Raw genomic sequence first — 19822 nt, forward strand, 5'->3', positions numbered from 1 at the left:
CTTCCTTCCTTCCCCTCCCTCCCTCCCCGGCCCTTCCTCTCTCCGCCTGGTGCCGCCACCGCCGAGGAGGAGGAAGAGGAACATGGCGAAAGCGGAGCAGGTCCTCAGCCTCGAACCGCAGCACGAGCTCAAATTCAAAGGTACGCGGCCACTGTCCTCCACCGCCGCCCCGCTCCGTCCCCGCGGATCCGCCGCTCGCGGGCCCCGCTCCGGCGGCAGCCATTTTCCGTTGGCCGGGGCCGGGCGCCGCCGCGAAAATGTCCTTCAGCGCCGCGGCCTCCCCGCATCCCCGGGCGGGGCCGGGCGGAGAGGCGGCTCCCGGCGCGCGGCCCCGCGGGCTCCCCGCCGCCCCGGGCCTCTGCCCCCGCCGCCCGCACCCACCCCGTGCCGCGGGCTGCACCGCGGGGCCGAGGGCGCCCCGAGGGGAAAGTGCGCGGAGGGAGGGGGGGGGGCGGTCGGCCGCGGGGCCCGGTTCCCGGCGGCGCGGCCCCGCTCTTCCCCCGGGCCGACCTTCCCCGTAGGGCGTGGGCTGCTGCGGCCGCCCAGGCGGACCCGAAGAAACGGGAGGGAGGGGGGAGAAGGGAACCGCGGGCGTCGGGAGGGGCCTCGGCCTCCGCGGAGGTGGGGTGGAAGGAGAAGGTTTTCCAGCTGACGTAGCGCGGGGCCGCTGCCCGCTGAGATCCGGCCCCGAGGCGCTGCGGGACGCGGGAGCTGTCGGGGAGCGCGTGGTTGTGGCGTCTCCGTGCGGGGAAACCCGCGGGCTCGGCGGCGATCCCGGCTGCATTCTTTGTGGTGAGCGCCGTAATAACGCTGCGAGCCTCTGAAGTGCGTTCTCTGTGCGCGGTCTGCCCGCGGAGAACTCCGTTTTTTTGTTAAATAAAGATTTTGGATGGATTTGAGTTACTGCTGGCCTCGAAATGCCAGGGTTGTAACCTGACAGATAGTGCTGCTGTAACACAACGCTCAGGGATTACCAGTAAGCATTCGGCAAGTTTATTTATGCTCCCGGAGTCAGAGGTACTTACTCACAGCTTTGTATGGTACCTGGCCAATAGCCTTTATTTAAAAATAGTGATTTATGTGCTGGCGCCTGGTTAAAGTACTCGTTATCTAAAAGGCTTTCGTGTAATTCTTTACGCTTAGGGGATGTCTCTACCCGGTTTTAGCAATAAATACATCAGGACTAACAGTGCAGAGTGGGCTCATCAAAAAAGCCTGGTAATAAATGCTGGCTGGAATGAATACGTCCTTGTGGTAAGCCAAAGTGTTTGCATGTTGTTATGGCAGCAGAATCAAACATGCTTAAGAAGTAAACTGTTGTTCCAGTATTGTTTATGTTAAGGGCTGATTTTTGTCTTGTTCTGGATACAAGTAACCTTACTTCCAACCAGAAGGCAGATCCAAACAGGTGGGCAAAACGTGGGTCCTGAATTGGTGCTGATCAGCAGTGAGATTGCAATTGTGGTTCAAGGCTTTGCTTTCAGCACAGCAGGTACAGAACCAGGCTAGCTGCTGCTTGTTGGGGCAGTGCTGCTGGGTCAGCCTGCATGGCCTCCGCCGTCGGGAGCCACTGATGTTAAATCCACCAACCACAGAGGTTTTCTGTGCCCAACCTTCAGCCAGCAACATATATTCCTTGCAATGTAAAGCACAGCTTGACTAGCTGCAAGTAGCAAATGGCTTAATTTTAATGTGTGCTTAAATATTAATGTTCAGACAGGCTTAATGCTGCAGATAGCCTTCATCTGCCTTGGCCATAAATTCTGCCCTACGGTCCTTCCTGACAGGAGTGCTGACCGCTGTCCTTCATTCAGGAAGAACCCATTTGAAGCTTTCACCGAGCAACTTCTGCCCTAAGAAATCCCCATCCTGCAGTTTGTGATGGCACATTGCCTGGCAGTGTGGCAGCTGTGATTTTCTCACCTTTGCAAATAGTGGCATTTATTTGCAGAGCATCGCTCTGCACGGAGCGAGTCGATGCACACTGACAGATGTCGGCGGTGCTGCTGTGCATGGAAAACTCAGGGCAGCAGTGCTGCTATGGTGAGACCATAGGCCGGGTTCCACAGCACCAGGAGTGGGGAAGGGCCTTGGTCAGAATGCAGAGGGTTGGAAGAAGCAGACTGTTAGCAGCTCTGTTGTTGTTACAGTATGATTCTTAAATATGAGATCAAGAGGAAAGTGTGACATTGACAGTAGGATGCAGGAATAAGATCCCAAAGCGAGGGTTTATTCTATAATGTGTCCCAATACAGGACTGCAGCAGTCTCTGTCAGTCAGCGCTTGCAATTAAAAAAGGATTTGAAGGTGTTTTTTAAGAATCTTCTGTACCCCTTCATTTGCAGCAATTTCTTCTAAGTGTGTTTGGAGCTCTCTTTCAAAATGCTGCCTTTGTGTCTTTTTGCAGAAATACCAAAGAAGACATTTGTGCCAGAACATTTTTTTCATAGCATGTGAACATGAACAGGGGTTGTCTTTCCTCCCCACCTCCGCCTCCTCCGCCATAACACGTGTGCTCCAAAATAGCACGGCCGTGTGCTGAAGCTCAGTGACAGGCTGCAGGATGTGCCCCTCCTGGCCGCAGGTCTCTGCTGTCGCTGTGCTCTGTGATGCTGGTAGCGCTGACTTGCTCTGGTTGGTCAGCAGAGTCCTGCAGCCTGGGTGAGAAAGCGCTGAACCACAGGGCTATTGTTTGGGCTTTATTGGTAATGAGCGATGAAAAAGGCTGTATTTGTTCCGTGTTTGCATGTATGTTTCCATTTTTGTTAATCTAGGACTAAAGAGCATCCAACAACCTGCCAAGGATTGTAAGTTAGATTGCAGTAGTCAGGGGCTTGGCCGAAGGAGGCACTGGCTGCAGGCTCAGCTAGGGATGTGCAGCTCTGGTGCCTTCTGTGGGGCACATTTAGATCAAACCGCTCCTTCCAGTGCCATGCTGGAAGGGTGCAGCTGTAGGATGCCGCCTTGTTCCTGGTGGAGCACATCCATCCTTCCAGTAGCATGGGCCCACCTGGAATAGATTTAATTCCAGCAAGTAAAATACTGTTAGATTGTAAATCCTTTTAGAACTTGTCTGGATCTTTAGCTGCTTGAATGCTGCATCCTTTGCAGCGCAGTGCCGTGATGGAGGCTGGCAGAGTGCTCTTAACCCTGAGGTGCTGCTGGCGGAGGTTGCTCCCTGCACACAGGGCTTTGCTCCAGGTGAGCTGGGACTAATGACTCAGCACTCGCTGTTGCAGTGCTCCCCAAGTGGCAAGCAGCAGTACTGCCCAGCGCAGGATTCGTTCCTCCCTCACTAGCATAAATTGCTGCCTCTTGGAAATGCTGCTTCCTGTTTCCAGTGTGTGATTTTTCCACCTGCATGCATGCGATACGCCCCTGTGTGACTGTGCGGAAAAGGGCACAACAATAGAGCGGGACGGGCAGCGCTCCCCATGCAGCGCTGGCTGCAGGCCTGCAGTGCTGCTTCCCCAGCAGGAAGGGCTGTGCTGGGCCCTGGGGCCTTCCTGGAGTGCTGGTTGCAGCCTGGGGCAGCCTGCATGGCATGGAGCTCCTTCTTGTGCATCTGTACGCTGTCGCCAGGTCTGTGCATGGCAGTGCAGGTGTGCAGACCTCCTGTCAGGCAGATCATAGAATCAAATCATAGAATGGCCTAGATTGAGAAGGATCATCTAGTTTCAACCCCTGGCTATGTGCAGGGTCACCAGCCACCAGACCAGGCTGCCCAGAGCCACATCCAGCCTGGCCTTGAATGCGGGTACCGAGCTGAGGCTGCTCATCCCAGCAGTGCTTGGGGTGTGGTTGGCCTGGTGTGAAGGTGCTGTCAGCATCTCAGAAGAGAGGCTCAGCACTTCATAGGTGCTGCAGTCGAACTGTGCAGCTCCTCTGCTGTCCTGCTGCAGCCTGTGTGAGTGGGGATCTGACTCTGTTCTCATCCTGGGTTGGATAAATGGGGATTTCTCGTCGCTGCCACTGGAACAGGCTCTGTTTAAGGATGTGAAATACTGACAGTGTTGTGAGAAGTTGCCTCTTTAGTGTAATTAATATGCATCTTTTAAGCTGAGAATTTATGCAGTGTTTCCTTTGAACTGTTAGAGCCCTTCTGGTGTTTGCAGCGTAATGGCAGTCGGTGCTTGGGTTTCCTTGCTCTTCAAGGCTGTGCAATGGCTGTCTGCTCTTCTGCTGGAAAACCTGCTGCCCTCTCCTCTGCCTGGTTCCTAATAAAGTCAGTGTTAGATCAAATAGGAGTAAACCCTCACATCCTTCTGCGTATTTGAATGTAACCAAGTTTTACACTTAAAAAGAGAACACAGTATTTCAGTAACAGTCTTCATAAATCTGTGTGAATCTGTATTTCATTACTCATTTTCTGGTGATGTTTAAATATTTGCAGTTCATGTTATGCTAGCTATTACTGCAACTTTGGCAAAATTAATAGCTTATTGTAACTATTAAGCATTCATTATAGTTGGACAGGCTTGCATCTCACTGTATTATTCTAATTTCACATGTATTAATTTTATAATTACTTCATCACTTTCCATAGACTCTTCACTGTAAAAGAGCAGTGCTTGGAGGAAAAGAGCTGAGGATAAAGGCAAGAAGGGGGCGCGTAGTGCCTGTCTCATGGTGCATCTCGTTTCTGGAAAGGTGGAGTAAGCTGGAGACAGTGCCTCTTTGTGCTTCCTTAGCTGGCTGGTGCCCTGTGCGTGGATGCAGGACACTGTGTGCTCCACAGGGACAGGGTGAGGAGCTGCACAAGAGAGGGCTAGCAAAATTTTGAACCTTAAAACAGGATGTGCCTTTGGTTAGAGACCCAACTAATGATTACCTGAGATGTGTGGAGCAGATGAAGTTTAGCCACGTTTTCCATTAAATTTAATTAATGTATTTAGGTCTCCGAAGACTGCTTTCATTTCTCACTGTCAACTTGAAAGTTTCAGCTAGTGTGTCTATGGGTTGAGGTCTTCTGAATTGTTTTGTACTGCGCTGATTCTAAGAACCGCAGGTGAAGTAATGAACAGCAATGGGAGCAAAATATTACTATTTCTAGGAAGATCCTTTTGTGGTGATAGAGGCAGCTTGAACAATTTTCATTTGGAGTATACTTCTCCCAGGTTGGTGGAGTTTTGCATTTTTCATACGATCAGCTCTTTGCCTTTGTTGTAAGGGGCAATACATACATTCAGAGTTTCCTATTCCTTGGGAACCAGATGTTTGTGCACCCATTTTCAGGTAAGTTTTTAATAGGAAGGTCCTGTGACTGTTCTTTTAAGAAGTGATTGTATTGAAAACTCTTGCACAGTTTCAGCTGTGGAACCACCACAATGGCACATGAAGAACAAGGCTGTCCAGTTGGTTATTGAGGGCTCCTCAGGGTGGTGGAATGCCTGTCCAGACAGGATGTTGGCACATGTCCCCTGTTCATCGCTTCAGGAAATGCCTGGTAATAATATTGAATATGTATATATAAATACAAGGCAGAGAGTGATTGCCTTGAGCCCTGGGAATGTGGCAGTCATGTTGAAATAACGGCACAGGTAATGTGTCACAGCAAGGTGCAAGCTGACCGTGCTTCCCAGCTGCTGCCCTGCCTGCGTGCAGTGCTTTGTCACCTGGGGAAGAGGAATGGGCAGTGAGAGCCTGCACAGGTTTGTCTGATCATTTCTTCTCACTGGAAATGAATTATTGCATCTCCTGTCTTTCTGAGTTTTACAAATTAAAAACTTATCAGTAGTCATGCAGTGGTGTATTTATTTTTAAATGGGTTCGCTACCTTTGAACGCAAAGCTGAATTTTGCTTAATTGTACTTGAATTCAGAGTTAGGATTGTAAAAATCAGAGTGTAAACCTTTAAATAGATTGTCGGATCTGTTTTGAAACTCAGCTGGAAAAATGGCATCATCTCCATAGTGAGTGATCCAACTTCATGAGCTCAGCTCAGCATGCATCTGTGAACAAATGCCTGCTTTAAGACAAGCATAATTTGTTGTACGCTCCTGGCTCTGGAAGGTATTGTGTCCAATCAGCTTTGGATCAAGTGAGCAACTTAACTTCTACATATGTTATAATGCAGTTTTTAAAGAAAACTGGGGGACCTGGGAGTTTCTCTTGTTCTTTGCTTTTCCCCTGCCTCTAAACATAGCTTTTTGCTGAGCTGGACACAGTGCAGGAGTCAAATGACCCTTGCTAAGTCTGCCCACGTCTTGCAGTCACATTCATTTTCTATTGTCTTGTTATTGCATTGGTCCACGTGCTTGGAAGGACTCATAACTGCCGAGAGCAGTTCCTAGCTGGTATAGTAACACTTTTCTACTTTTTTTTGCCAGTGAAGTTAGCCGTCTTTGAGAGCTTTATTGATGATGTTTGCAACAGTTTTGTTTGTGGTAACAGCTGTTGCTTCAGACTTAAATTTCATCTTTGTTTTTGTTGGGGATGTGATCCTTCACGTTACCATCACGCTGCTGCGAGCCCTTTTTTCTCTCCAAATAAATCCTTGCTGGTTTACGTGAGGATTTGGCTAGGCCAGGAGTCCTACCCGGAGAGAGCACTGCTCTGCTCTGCTCTCTTCCAAGGACGGCAGGCGCTCTGGCAGCGCTGCCAGGCACAGCACCCAGTGCTGTCAGCCTCCTGCTGTGTGAGAAGTGAGGCAGAAAAGGAGCCTATCTTGCTTACGTATATCAATATTTAAGTACCAATTTATCTGAATTAATGACCACATTCATGCCAAATCTCTTCTTCTGGCTTTTGATTCAATATTTATTCAATATATAAATCCTTTTATACCTGCTTTGTAGACTGAGATGTCTACAGAAGGCAAATAGGATATTTTTTTAGTATGTCTGGCTTGTTGCTGAATTGGAAGATGCGGTCTGTTGGGCCACCTTTCATAAAGGGGGATTTGTGCCATCAGTCTGGAGCAGCTGTCACAATCTTGCATAGAAAATGTATGCAAAGCAAATTTCCATTTCCGTGTTTAATTCAATGCAGGATTGAAGCATACATGGATGGAAGTGATGGAGTGTTTACATTGTCCAGGCAATCCAGACTGAGAGCTGACTGGATGTGTCCTTCTTGCATTACAGCTCTTCTGGAAATTGCTTACCTCCACTGTAATTCTTTTGGCCTCGAAGACATTCCTACAAACTGGGCGCTTCTGCTGCCTGCAGGACCTTATCCCACGTCATTAGAAATACTTTATGAAAATAGTCTCTTTGCTGAACTATTTCAGTGTCTAGTTTTCTGAGCAGTAACCAAAGTCTTTCACACCACGGTGCTGTGGATGAAAGATTTCATCGTTCTAAATTCAATCCTGTTTTCTTGGTTGGTTGCCACGAGGGGTGCAGAACAGAGGAGGGGGAGGTTTGCCTGGTGATCCATTTACTTTCAGTGTGGAATGTAAAATCGTGTGTGGGACTCGCTATGCAGCCAGATCTTGTGCTTTCACAAACACTTCTAGAGACTTAATTCGAGTTGGTTGTGCTTTAGAAGGCACGTAAAATGACTGTGTAATTCTTTAATTAAATAAGACAGAACAACCGCAGAATTTTTTGCTTTCTCTCTGACCGTTCTTTTCATCTAACCAGTTATTCCATCCTCCTGGTGCTGCTGCTGTTTCTTACACGGGAGCCCAGCCCTGCAGCTCTGTGGGCTGCCCCTCACCTGCTTGTATTTGCAGATATGGAGATTTCCGACTTTCACTGCGTACTGCATCTTTCCAGAATGTTTGCTTGTATAATCTTCACTGGTTTGCAGTGGCTCCTCCTGTGGCCTTCCTACATGCTCACCAGACCAGGAACAAAGGTCTAAGGGCAGCAATTCCAATGTTTTTATAGCTGTTTTTACACTGTACTTCTTGATATCACTCATACAGGGATGCAGATAATGCTTGTGGGAGCTTAGGTTTGCAGAATGCAATTTCACACATACATATTGTACCAAACAATATAAACCATAGGGGTTTTTTTGCTTTATTAAGTTCTCCCTTCTGCTTCAATTTATGTTTTTTTGCTCTGATCTTTAAAGCACAGTTAATGGGCTGGTTTTCGGATGGTTCTTCAGAATAGTATGTTGCTAAATTCAGGATTCCTTCTCATTTACAGATGTAATTACTATCTCACTGCCTATTTAATTTTTGTGGGTTTGGGTTTTTTAACTTAGAAAAGCTGCTGCTCATTGTGCATCCCAAAATCTCTAATTTTCCTCTTTTCTTTGGTATTTGCAATTTAAGCATAATTCTGCACTTAACATATTTGCATAGTTGCTATGTAAGTTACACATCAGATTTGTCTATTTGAAGAGTATTTATGAGCACAAAATTAGAGTGGTTAAGTTGCTCCTTTCCTACCATTTACTTGTGCATCTGAACTACAGATTAGTGATTAAATTAGACTCGGCAAAATTGCTTGACAAGAAGTATGAGGAAAAGTGTGCTTGGGGGAGAGGCGTGGAGGATAAAATGGTGCTGCCTCTTGCCAGGGTGCTTCCCAGCGCCTTCAGTGTGCAGCCAGTGCAGCTCTGGGGCAGTTGCACAGCAAACCATCGTGCTGCACTCTGCTCCTGCATCCCTGCTGCTCCCCAGGGGGCTGTGCTTTGTTTCAGAGTCCTTTTGATACCAGCTGTGACTCTATGAATGAGGCTTCTAGCTATGCAGAGTAACTAGGTATCTTATTATACGCAGGTCTTAGTATTTCATGCTTATTGAAAGAGATGTTGCTGTTCCATCAAGACGAGTGTGGCCCTGTTTTCTGAGCTGTTTTCATATCTGGAGAGAGTTGTTATGTGTGGTATTGGTGAGTGGAATGAACAAGGTAACACAATATGCTTGGCACTCAGTTCTAAAGGGATATGAAAGCACGTTTGAGACACATATACCTCTAAAAGCTAGCCAGCTGCTGTCAGTCTTTTGGTTATTTAATTGTGTGCAGAAACCTGCTTTAAGGTGAGGATATAGAGTAACTATTTCTTCTTGTATGACTTTGTTGCCAGAGATTTCTGTAAACATGTTTGAGTCTAATAAAAATCTGAGGAGGTCAGCAGGGGGAAAGAAAACCCGCAGATGGCACTGGTGGCAATATTACAGGCAGGGCATATTCTTCCATTTTGCTTGGAACCTGGTGTGTGGCCTGACAGTGAGAAGTCAAACTGTTGATAATCCTCTGAGGAATAGGAGGTGGCAAAAAGTACACAGTAATAGATATTCTGAAAATAGTCTTCTGTCTCGTATTTGTTTTCTGACATTCTTTTCTTATTGAAAGTGAAGCGTGCTCTGGCAAAAGTAGGTAGTGTCAGAATAGGCCAGGGAAAGACCCTGATTAATCCCTCCAAATGGAGTAATTTACTGCCAGCCCTGACCTGTCTTTGCCACCTTGATCATTTATTCTTGCTGGTGTCCTGTGTGCCCTTTTTTCCTCCTCTTAGATAATTTTATTGATTACATGTTATTAAAAAAAAATCACAGCATAAATTATTGCATGAAGAGTGATTTGGATGGCACTAAAAATAATCTTTTCATCATGGCTTTCACAGCACAGCAAAAGTGGAAGTGGCCACTTGACTACATTTACTTTGCTTCGAGGGCTCTTTGGTGAGGATGGTCATAGTAAGGAACAAAAGTGATCCCACAAGGGCACAGCTTTTTAGGGGCTTCTGTATAAAATCCAAGTGAGGACTGAAAGTTTGAGTAATTTACACAGGGGTGAAGAGCAGCCTGAGTTCTGTCTTAAAAGTAATGACCAAATGTGGGTTAGCTCTGTCCTCCAGTGAGCGACTTGTGAAATAAAGATGTTTATGCAACACAGGCACTTCTTGTTTCTTTCTTCAACTTCTTTGATTTCAAAAGTTGCTGATGCTCACTTAATTATCAATGTCTCCAGAGCCAGATGGTGGTGGTGATTAAAACTTGGCATCCAGTGCTTTCTAAAACACTAATCTTCACAAGACTTTCTGTAATTAGGTAAGTATTCTCCTGACTTCACAGAGAGGGAAACTATAAGGGTCCAAACCTGCTTCTGTTTTGGAACTGCTGTCAACTCTTAAGGCTTTTAATAGCAAAAGATCAAGCCCTCGAGTGATTTGTCTAAGGATGAGTAAGGTGGTATGAGACTTTGATTGGATCTTAGGTCTTCTTGATTCACAAACACCTGGCTGATAGCTCAAAAAGCATTGCTTGACATTTCAACTTTTTTCATTTCAGTATTTCTCTTTAAAGGTCATCAACTTCATGTGTAACTTTTAAAATAAATACATAGTAAGGCAGTGCTACAGCTGGAATTGAGCCCTGTTGCTCAATTTAGTTTTGCCACTGGTGTGTTTATTTTAACTATCTCCCTGTTGCTGATAGGTGCCCCCTGAATAAAGTGGGAAGATGGGGGGCTGGTGTGCATCGCTTTGTGCTGTGAGTAGGCTGTGGGATGGGGCTTGAGGCATGGTGCTCAGCCCCCACCATCTGTACATGCAGAGCACGTGGCTGTGTCAGTAAATGAATTATAGCTCCGTGTGGACGTCGCCTGGTTCAGTCACACAGGGTAAGGTTTGTGCTCTTGAGAATAGCATGAAACAACCTCGGTTTCCTCTCTACTGCTCTTCACCATCTTGCTCCCTAAAGATTGCTTGGTTACCATTCTGTGGTTAATTAATCTGTTTGGTGATTAATGACTTTCCTCTGACATATCAATGGGATTAAACCATGGTGAAATATGTTCTTCTCTCCTGCTGTTGCATAGTGGTTCCAGTTTTGTTTCTAACTGCATCTGGGTACCATGCCTTCTAATATGTGTGTGTGTGGTGCTGAGCTGGAGTGGTGAAAACTTGCGTAGGGCCAGGTGTTGAAAGTGCACCTAGGATGTTCTGAGAATAATATGGGCAGGCTGATGGGAATTTATTTGCAGTCTTCCTAGTCAGTGATTGCCGTTTTCACCTGTGGTTGTATCAAATGATACTTCAGTGCATTTGCTCTGAACTGCTCTGGTAGTTGAGTAATGTCATACCTTTGGGGGGATGCTCAGCGTTAAGCAGATAAGAATTTGCAGGTTGAAGTACAAAAGCATGTGCCTTCATTCTTCAAACAACTATGCCAGCACTTACAGAGGAAGCATGACTGCAAAGCGTATGCCTGGGTGTGCTAGTTTTAACCTACTAAGTAGGAGACCTTGTTACCTTAATTTGACATAAGTCTGCTGTGCAGGAAGATGCAGGGCCCCGATGCCAGTGTCTGAGCACTGCTGAAAACTGAATTTCTTTTTTCCCTTCCCCACTGCCCCCTCTCTCACTCCCTGTCTTTTAAGTGGAGTAATTTTCAGCCTAAGCAGCTCCTGGCTCAGTTCTTGGTGCAGCAGATGAACGCCGTTCAAGCAGTTGGTAGAAATGAGAGGTCAGGCCATCTCCCTTTGCAGCAGTGAGACAGGCTGGTGCATGAATAAACTGACTGTGGGACTGTGGCCCAACTAATGCTTGCAGTTAATGATAAAGAAGTATTAGTAGTAATATTTGCACATGCAGATCTGCGGAGAACTGTATCTGTTTAGTTTGAAATCTGCTAAGTGTGCACTACCCAAACACGTGCCATCTAAGCTCTGCCTCTGATTTTTATGCTAACACACAAAGTCATGCTACAGCAGTAGTCTTGCTGCACTGGAAATATATGTGTATGAGGATGGTTTATTTGCCGGACTAAAGTAAGAAATTTTGGTTAAGGTGAGAATAGTTGTGATACGGATTGCTCAAAGGGTGTAGCTGTGTAACATGGTTCCTGCAGGCAGAGTGGTAAGAGACTTAAAGCAAGCACTGTGCTGACCAAAGAGTTATCAGCTGGGGTTTGCTGTTTCAATTACGTGCACTTCTTTCTATTGCAGTGAGACTTATTTAAAATTTAAATAGCATTGACATCATGTTCTTTTGACCTAATTCTCAGGCATTTGTATTGTTACTAAAATGATCTGGGTATTATAATGCAGCGCACTGCAGGATGACAGTTTTAGGAAAGATTGGTACAGCTCTGGTGTTTGAATCTGAAATGGAGCATGGCAAATTCTGAGATAATGCTGTGATCTTCAAATATGAAAGCTTGTGTATGTATCTTCTGGCTGGAAAGCCACAGCTGTAGCTTGAAACAAGCCCTGATGAAAAGTAACCCCTGGAAAACCGTTATACTTGTTGTTTGTCATGAATATGGCTTCTGTGGTGGGTTTGGGTTTGTTGTGTTTTTGTTTTAGTACCTACTATTTAGTAGATGTCTGCTACTTCATTAACAGAAGTTGACTTCATTCTAACTGCAGGATGAAGTTGGGTCCTTGTGAAATATTCCAACCTTTAACAGCCAAATTCAGTTTGCTACATTCTTCCTTCTATACCGCTCACTCCCATGGCAGCCCCATGCCAGGTGATGCACACACAGCCTGAGTCTCCCATGACTTTGTCCTTGCATTGGCACCAATGGCACTTTTTTTCTCATAATCTTTATAAACAGGAGTGATTTATTGTGTTCGTTTTTTCTAAATGCAAACTGACATTTGGCTTCTTACCCTTAACCCTACCGGGTTAGTTTTACAGAAACAGAAGTTTCACTTTTCTAGAAATAGTGAGAGCAGTCACAAAAAGATTCTTTTGTTTTGAGCCGATTCCAGAAGATGCAATGCCCTGCATTGACAAGCAGAGCTCTGGGTGAGGTGTGAGGCCATGCCTGAAAAAAACCTGCTCTAACCCAGACGCAGTGTCATAGGGTACCTCGGCTGGAAGGGACTCCACTGAGTCCAACCTCTGGCTCCACACAGCACCACCCAAAACCCAAACCCAATGCCTTGGAACATTGGTGTCCCAGCGCTCGCTGAGCTCCAGCAGCTCAGGGCTGTGCCACTGACCCGGGGAGCTGCTCCCTGCCCACCGCCCTCTGGGGCAGAGCCTTTCTGCAGTCCCCACGTTCCTCTCCCCTGACAGCCCCATGCCATTTCCTCGGGCCTGTTGCCGTCACCAGAGAGCAGAGCGGCAGCTGCCCTGAAGCCTCCCTCAGCCTCCTCTGGGCTGAGCCAGATGACCTCAGCTGCTGTTCATACATCTTGCAGGAAGCAAAGGCCAATCTCCCATTTCCCACAACCAGCCTCCCCTGGAAGGCTGACCCAGGCCTCAGTCCCAGAGCAGCAGTTGCTCGGGGTTCACCTCAGAGCTGGCAGGCTGCAGTGCTCGGTTCTGGAAGGCAGGCCAAGCAGGCTGATAGTATTTCACTGCCGTGCCTTGATTACCCCGGTTTTACTCCGTAGTCTATTGCTCCTTCTCTTATGTACCTCAAAACACCTGTAATGACGCTTTAATTCTGCACTTGTCTGGTCCTATTTGCTTCACTCTGCTATTCGAATTGCGGTGCCGTACTGAATATGGGTTTGCTGAAAGCAGATGTCAGCCCTGTGGTGCAGTTGTGCTGGCTGACCCGTAAGACCTGTAATTTGGGGGAAACGTATCTAAAAAACGTTCTGTAGCTTAGCAGAGGGAAAAGTCAAGCAGACAAGAAGAAATTATTTCAGTCTGTTGGAAGCTTTTGCTGCCAAATATTTTGGTATGGTCTGTGTTAGCAATAAGTAAATCCATTTGGAAATTATTTTACACATAGAATTATTGTCATATTACTATTAAAAACAGCAGCTCTGTGCTGGGGCGCACAAATCCCGCATGCATTCATGGATCAGCCAAGTGAAAACACGGTATTTCCCACAGGAAATCTGTCCCAGCATGCAGACTAGTAAAGCTCTATTGAGGATGCAGCTGCACACGTAGGGCTGTGTGCAGACAAACCTCCCTCTCTGCTGGAATAGCTCACACTGTAATCTTTGTAAATGGACGTTCATAATGTTAAGGCATCAAGTAATTTCTTCTGAAATGTTAGACCCAATTAGGTCTACCTTAAAGATCTGCTACCGTCTTTACATCCCTGAATGTTTTGCTGGATTTTTCTGATAGCTGGGCTTGTTTAACTTCTTTAACAGCTCTTGGCTTCTGCTCAGTTATTTTCCGTCAGACCTAAAGAGTCTGCGTGCAGAACACAGACAAAACTTCAACAGCTGTATTTCATTCTTGTTTGCATCTCGGTGTTCCACCAGGCACAGGTTTGGGTCCCTATCATTGAATCTGAGCGTTTTATTGCTTCAGCTTCTTTGCTGCCAGATGGCATCGTGAATGCTGAGTTGGCTCATTCAGAGAGCAGGCAGATAGATGCCATGCTGCTGGCTGAGCGGTATGGTGGTATGGTGGTTTGGTTTTGGTTGGTTGGTTTGTGTTTTTAGGTGAAGGTCGCAGGACAGCAGTGCTTTGCTGTTTGAGTTCAGTGGCATCTTAAGAGATGAATCTTGTAGATTTTTTGAAGAAAAAATTTGTAGAAAAGAAAATGGTGTCAGGTGAATTTAAGCCATCTGTGCTGCAAGTGAGAACCCATTTTGTTTTATCAAGAGAGCAGGGGGTGACCATGCGTGTATTTATTATTACTATTAATTATTAAAATGATCATCATTCACAGTTTTTAAACTTTGGGGCTGTCATGTCTTCAAGGAAAGGAATTGGTAGAATTTCTTTTGTTGTTTTTTTCTTTTTCAAGTTTACTGTTATTCCTGAGGATAGGTGAAGGTATTTTATTCAGTTCTCAGGTAACTTTCTTTCTGCAGAAGACAGCTGATCAAAGAGTGTTTACATTTCTTTAATTGTATTTCTCTGCAATCTGAGTGCAGTCACACAACACCTGCCTAATTTGTGTCTTACAGAAAATCAGTAATGAGCCTTTCCCCTAACCGTGGGGATTTTGTTGTTGTAGTTTCAAGTAGGTAGTGAGCCTAGGAGGAGCTATCGCGTGGTGTTGCAGAGTTTGACAGTGGTCTGATTGTGGCTTTGCTAATGCAGAAATCACTGCCCATGCTGTTGGCATCCAAGAATTGCCCTGTTTGCACATGGTTATTTCCCCTCTCGGTGAGGCTGGATTTTTTTAATGCAGGTCTCTTCTGATGCACCATTTGTTGTAACCAGAATGATTTTTTAAAAACTAGCACACGTGATGCACAGTGGATGCTCATCTTGCTGGTTTTGGCACAGCCTTTCTAAACACCAGGTGGAAGGCTTCATGGAGGTGCAGCTTACACGTGCAGTTTATGAATGTAAGGTACAGTTTATGTGCTGACATTTGTAGAGTTCAGTGGTCTCCCCTGCTCGCTGTCTGTACATAGGTGTGCATGGTTTCTCTGCAAGCCTGGGTGATTCAGCAGTTAGAATGGAGTAAGTGATACAGCAGAGAATTTGGCTTCATTTGAATACCATGTTGTTGTGCTGGTAGCATGTATAAATGATTCCCCCCTGTATAAATGATTTGTTTGCTGTTACTGATGAGCTGCTGTACTGTGAGCATACAGTCATGCTCAGCAGCTTCACTACATCCTGGACTTCGCGTGTGGTTTTCTGTACGTGCCATAGATGGAAGTTGAACATCTAATTACTTTATAAGATTTGTGAGCAGAGATTTGTGCCCTGCTTATCCTCTACTTGTCAGGTACTTTCTGGTGCAATCTAAAGTCTGCTTTTGCTCTTCCTCAGGTCCTTTCACAGATGTTGTCACCACGAACCTGAAACTCGGCAACCCTACAGACAAAAATGTGTGCTTCAAAGTTAAGACCACAGCACCACGTAGATACTGTGTAAGGCCTAACAGTGGAATTATTGATGCAGGAACATCAATTAATGTTTCTGGTAAGTCATATAAGCAGCTCTTTGGTAACTGAAAATGGCTTCATCAAATGAATTATTTCTTGGAATGTTTTGCAAGACAAAAGTATTGTGTGGAACGCTTGTGAAAGTGGGTGACGATTTCATGGAGGAGCAGCCATTTCATATATCTTTACTTCCCTTATTCCTGCTTTAGCAGTAATGGGGTTGTTTTGACATATTGTTTTGAGGGAGGGAGGAGGAATATATAAATAATTTATATGGTTCCATAGCAGCCTTAGCCAGCCTATCCAAGGCAGTGCTGCTGCAGCCCTGCCCTCCCAGTGGGATTATTTTTGTACGGTTTGCTTTTTGCCAGCTTGACTTCCTGAACCAGCTCAGTGCAGGATCAAACGAGTGCTTGGACAGGAACATTGAGGGAGGAATAAAACTGGGTGGACTGCAGCCACACCAATTTAGGCTGATAGTTGGTTGCCAGACTACCCAATATAACCAACCAGTAAAGAAAACATTTATTTTGAAACCATGCTTGTTTTGTGTTCCTTGGAGATACAATATGCTTTGGTGCTAGAAACGTCAAGTGACTAAAACTTTGCTATTTCATATGAAAGGTTAATGATTTTCTCTAATGAGTCAGTAGCTCTTCACTTGCCAAACTTGAGTAATGGAAAAAACAAAGGAGTGGGCTACACTGAAGGCATGAAGCACTGGGTATTTTTATACTCTAAAAAACTCTTTCAAAGCGTTTCATAGTGGTAGCCTGCAGAAATAAGGTCTGGTTTTTGAGTTACAGGAATGACTTCTGAAGATCTGTTTTTACTGTTTTAATTAAATTTTAATATTGCATAATAGAAGCAGATGAGTTACTGGCCTATGGAAAGATGATCAGAACAGGTGTTATGCATGGCAGTAATTGATAAACCTATCAATTAGTCTCTTACCAAGCTTTTGTGACCTGGAATAAATTATTAGTGAGCTACAAGGGTGGACAGTGACAGGACAGGGGGGAATAGTTTTGGTGTACCTGCATTTGCACGCTCACTGACCTTTTCTGTTTGGTATTCTATTGTGTCCAATTCAGCGTGCCTCTGATTGCAGAGTTTGCCTCACTTGCACTTAATTTCTGGAGCGTGTCACAGTGAGGTGGTAAGCAGTGCCACATGGTACTGATAGCAAGGGGAAGGCAGAGCAGTTCTGCTGCAGGGGAAGGCTAGCACGTATGCAGAAAGCTCTGAAATGACTAATATGAAATTGGAAAAGATCTCTAGAGAGGAATTGAAATCTTTAAAACTGGGGAAGATTCCCAAGTAAAGCTGTCTGTCATCTATACTAGCTGCAGGCAAGCATATTAAATGCACTGGAATCAATGAAGCAATAATGAAAATGAGCATGGTTTCTAGCTACAAATTATCTTTATGCTATAAAGATGGGAATTCTTTGCATCTCTCAGATGAACTTTCAAAATTAAAAGCTCTTTTCCTTTGCTAGCAAATAGCACGCTTTTTAAAATGTCTTCTTGATCTCAACATTTTTTTCTTAAACTTCTGCTTGCAGTGACCCTTTGTTCCACCTTGCAGAACATAGGATAGGGAAGTGCTGTGTGAACCTGTATCTTACGTGCTTTTCCAGCCCCATTCTTCCCAGCAGCATGCCACATGGAATACAGAACCAGTCTGAGATGTGACCTGAAGTATCCCATTTTGAAAGATGCTGTGCTTAACCTAAGTTGTGCTTTGCTCTTGCTCACAAAGCTTCGAAAAAACTTTCCTTTTTTTTATGTACAACTTTTATTGTAGTGATTTGCAATTTATGATTCAGTTTTACAAATTACTTTGGCTTATTTAATCACAGAGCTTACATTTTCTGTTGTACTTACTTTCATGCTTCTCTTTACTTAGTTGTGGTAATAAACTGCTAAATTACCAGCCCTTCTATTAATGTTACATATTAAATGCAAGCAATTCACGTCCATTGTTCTTCAGGTGGCACATTCAGGTAGATTTATAGGTAGATATGTTGCCGAATTCTGGAGTTATGGATGTTAATTCTTCATTTTCTAACCCATTCTAAATAGAAGCTGCTGTCGTCTCGTTTTGTGGTTGAATTTCTGTTTAGTAAAGTCATATACATTGCAGTCCTGGTAGCTTCTTCAAACCATGCATGGGGCTTAATTTTGGTACTGAAGGTATCAGCATCTTTGACTGTGATCAGCAGAAGGAATCTTTTGGATGTTGGGAATCGAAAGGGGAGCTTTCATTAACATACAGATCAGAGTTATTTTCATATTCTTGGAAAGGAAGGAAATGTGCACCTCCTGCCTGCAAAAAATATTTGGTGCCAAAGTACAGTGATGTGAGGGTTTGTTTGTTTCCTGGAATATTACTGATGGTTGGGTTTGGGGCAGCCTGCGTCTTCCTTGCACCATAGCAGCTGGGTGCCTTTCTTACATACAGTTCCACAGGAGAGTCCTGTTTTGGTCAGAGTTCATGAGAAGGTATTTTGTCCTTAGAGGCTGCTATCAGAACATTATTTCATGCTAGTGTGTTGGCTCATTTCACACACATAAAACGCTAGAAAAGCAAAGCTTTCTTTATTCTACTGAAGTGTTGGATACTGGCTGCTTTTGCCCTATCACAGCTGCTCCTAAATACCAGCATTTAAGTCTCTGCCGGCACGCACTGCTTGCTGCAATGTCAGGTTTGTAGCCCATGTTTTCACCTGTTATATAATGGTGTGTAATTTTAACAGCTGAGTTTATGTAACTGTCAGGAAGTGTATGTGTGCTGTCACTGTTTGATTGCGTTTGGTCGTAAGCGCTTGGCAAAGAAGGCTGTTTGCACCCATTCTGTTTTTGTTAAATGTGTCTTATTTGAACAAATACAGCTGATTTTGTGACTTCCGAGAGGTTGAAATCTAAATAAAAGGCATAAGTGAATTCCAGAGGAAGAGTGAGAAACGAGAAGCAGGTGCTGATGTCTGCAGCTAGGTGTGCAGTGGGAGAGATGAAGGATGCATTGTGTGCATCGCAGGGCAGCCCAAGCACATGCTGGACATGGGGAGAAGTGAAGTCACCCTTGTGTTGCCAGTCACCCTGCAGGGGGTGAGCATTAATCTTCTGTGCAGTTACCTAACTAGGAAGAAGTGGGTTGTGTTTCCTTCAGGACAGGGCTGCCCACAGCAGTTCTGCCCCTCCTCAGCCACCAGCCACGTGCTGCCCCTGGCTGCATGCTGCTCCTCCAGGCCTCACTGGACAACACAGTGAGTGCTGAGCTTGGGCTTGGTCTGATCTGCTTGCTTTGCAGGAGTTTATCTTGGAGATTCAGCAATTGTGTTATCCAAGTAGCTACAGGAAGAGCAATGTAAATGAGGAACAAGCCATGTGGTGCCATGGCTTCTGTTGACATGAGGATCAGTTGCTCGCCTCCTGCAGAGCTGGTCAGTGTGCCCTGATGTAGATAGTCCACATTGCTGGTGGCATTTCTGGGTAAAGCTGAGATGTGTGGAAGTTTTGATCTTGCCAGACAATAGAAAATTTCATACAACATCATGTAGGAAACCCGTTAATAAAGGTAGAAAAGACAGTAAGACGCTCACAGACCAAATGGGCTGCATAAGGGTAAACAGTGCTGCGGTGGATGTATGGCTTTCAAATGATAATAGAAATTGCTATGATGTTTGGTCTTAATCTTGTTCAATGCTTTCGTAAGCAGTTGATGCTCAAAAAGAGCGCACTAAAAGCCCTTACAGTGATGTAAAATTCAGTGGCTGAAGATATGCAGCAAGAATCGAGTGTCCTTGAAGGCTTCAGTAAGAGAAACAGGATGAGTTTTGTCATAAAAACTGCAGAATTGTGTACTTGGATTTCTTCTATAATTGCAAGCTTTCTGAACAAAGTGAGCGATGTTAGGATATTGTAACTGATCAGAGATGACCAAGTTGCTGACATCATGTGGCTGTGAATAGGGCAAATGCAGTAAGTGAAAACAAACTAGGAAACTGGGTAATGGAAGAGATAAGAGCGTAAATGTTGTTGTCACTGATAAGATTTCATGGTTGTATACACAGAGTAACTCATACAGAGGAATTCAAGCCAGAACAGGTGCGGAGAATGAATGGGGGCCCTGACTCGGAG

The 19822-nt window shown here is 45.1% G+C and overlaps 1 protein-coding gene across 1 annotated transcript in view; it reads left to right on the plus strand.

Annotated features, from left to right (window-relative positions):
* VAPB (VAMP associated protein B and C) overlaps positions 1 to 19822 on the plus strand; it is a 27017-nt gene continuing 7195 nt past the window's right edge. Inside the window, exons 1-2 of the mRNA XM_048963517.1 lie at positions 1 to 140; positions 15562 to 15714. Of these exons, the coding sequence (XP_048819474.1) occupies positions 83 to 140; positions 15562 to 15714 (211 nt within the window). The 5' untranslated portion in view covers positions 1 to 82. The remainder of the gene's footprint in view (positions 141 to 15561; positions 15715 to 19822) is intronic.

Source organism: Lagopus muta, chromosome 16, assembly GCF_023343835.1.
Source record: "Lagopus muta isolate bLagMut1 chromosome 16, bLagMut1 primary, whole genome shotgun sequence".
In the NCBI taxonomy this organism is placed as follows: domain Eukaryota; kingdom Metazoa; phylum Chordata; class Aves; order Galliformes; family Phasianidae; genus Lagopus; species Lagopus muta.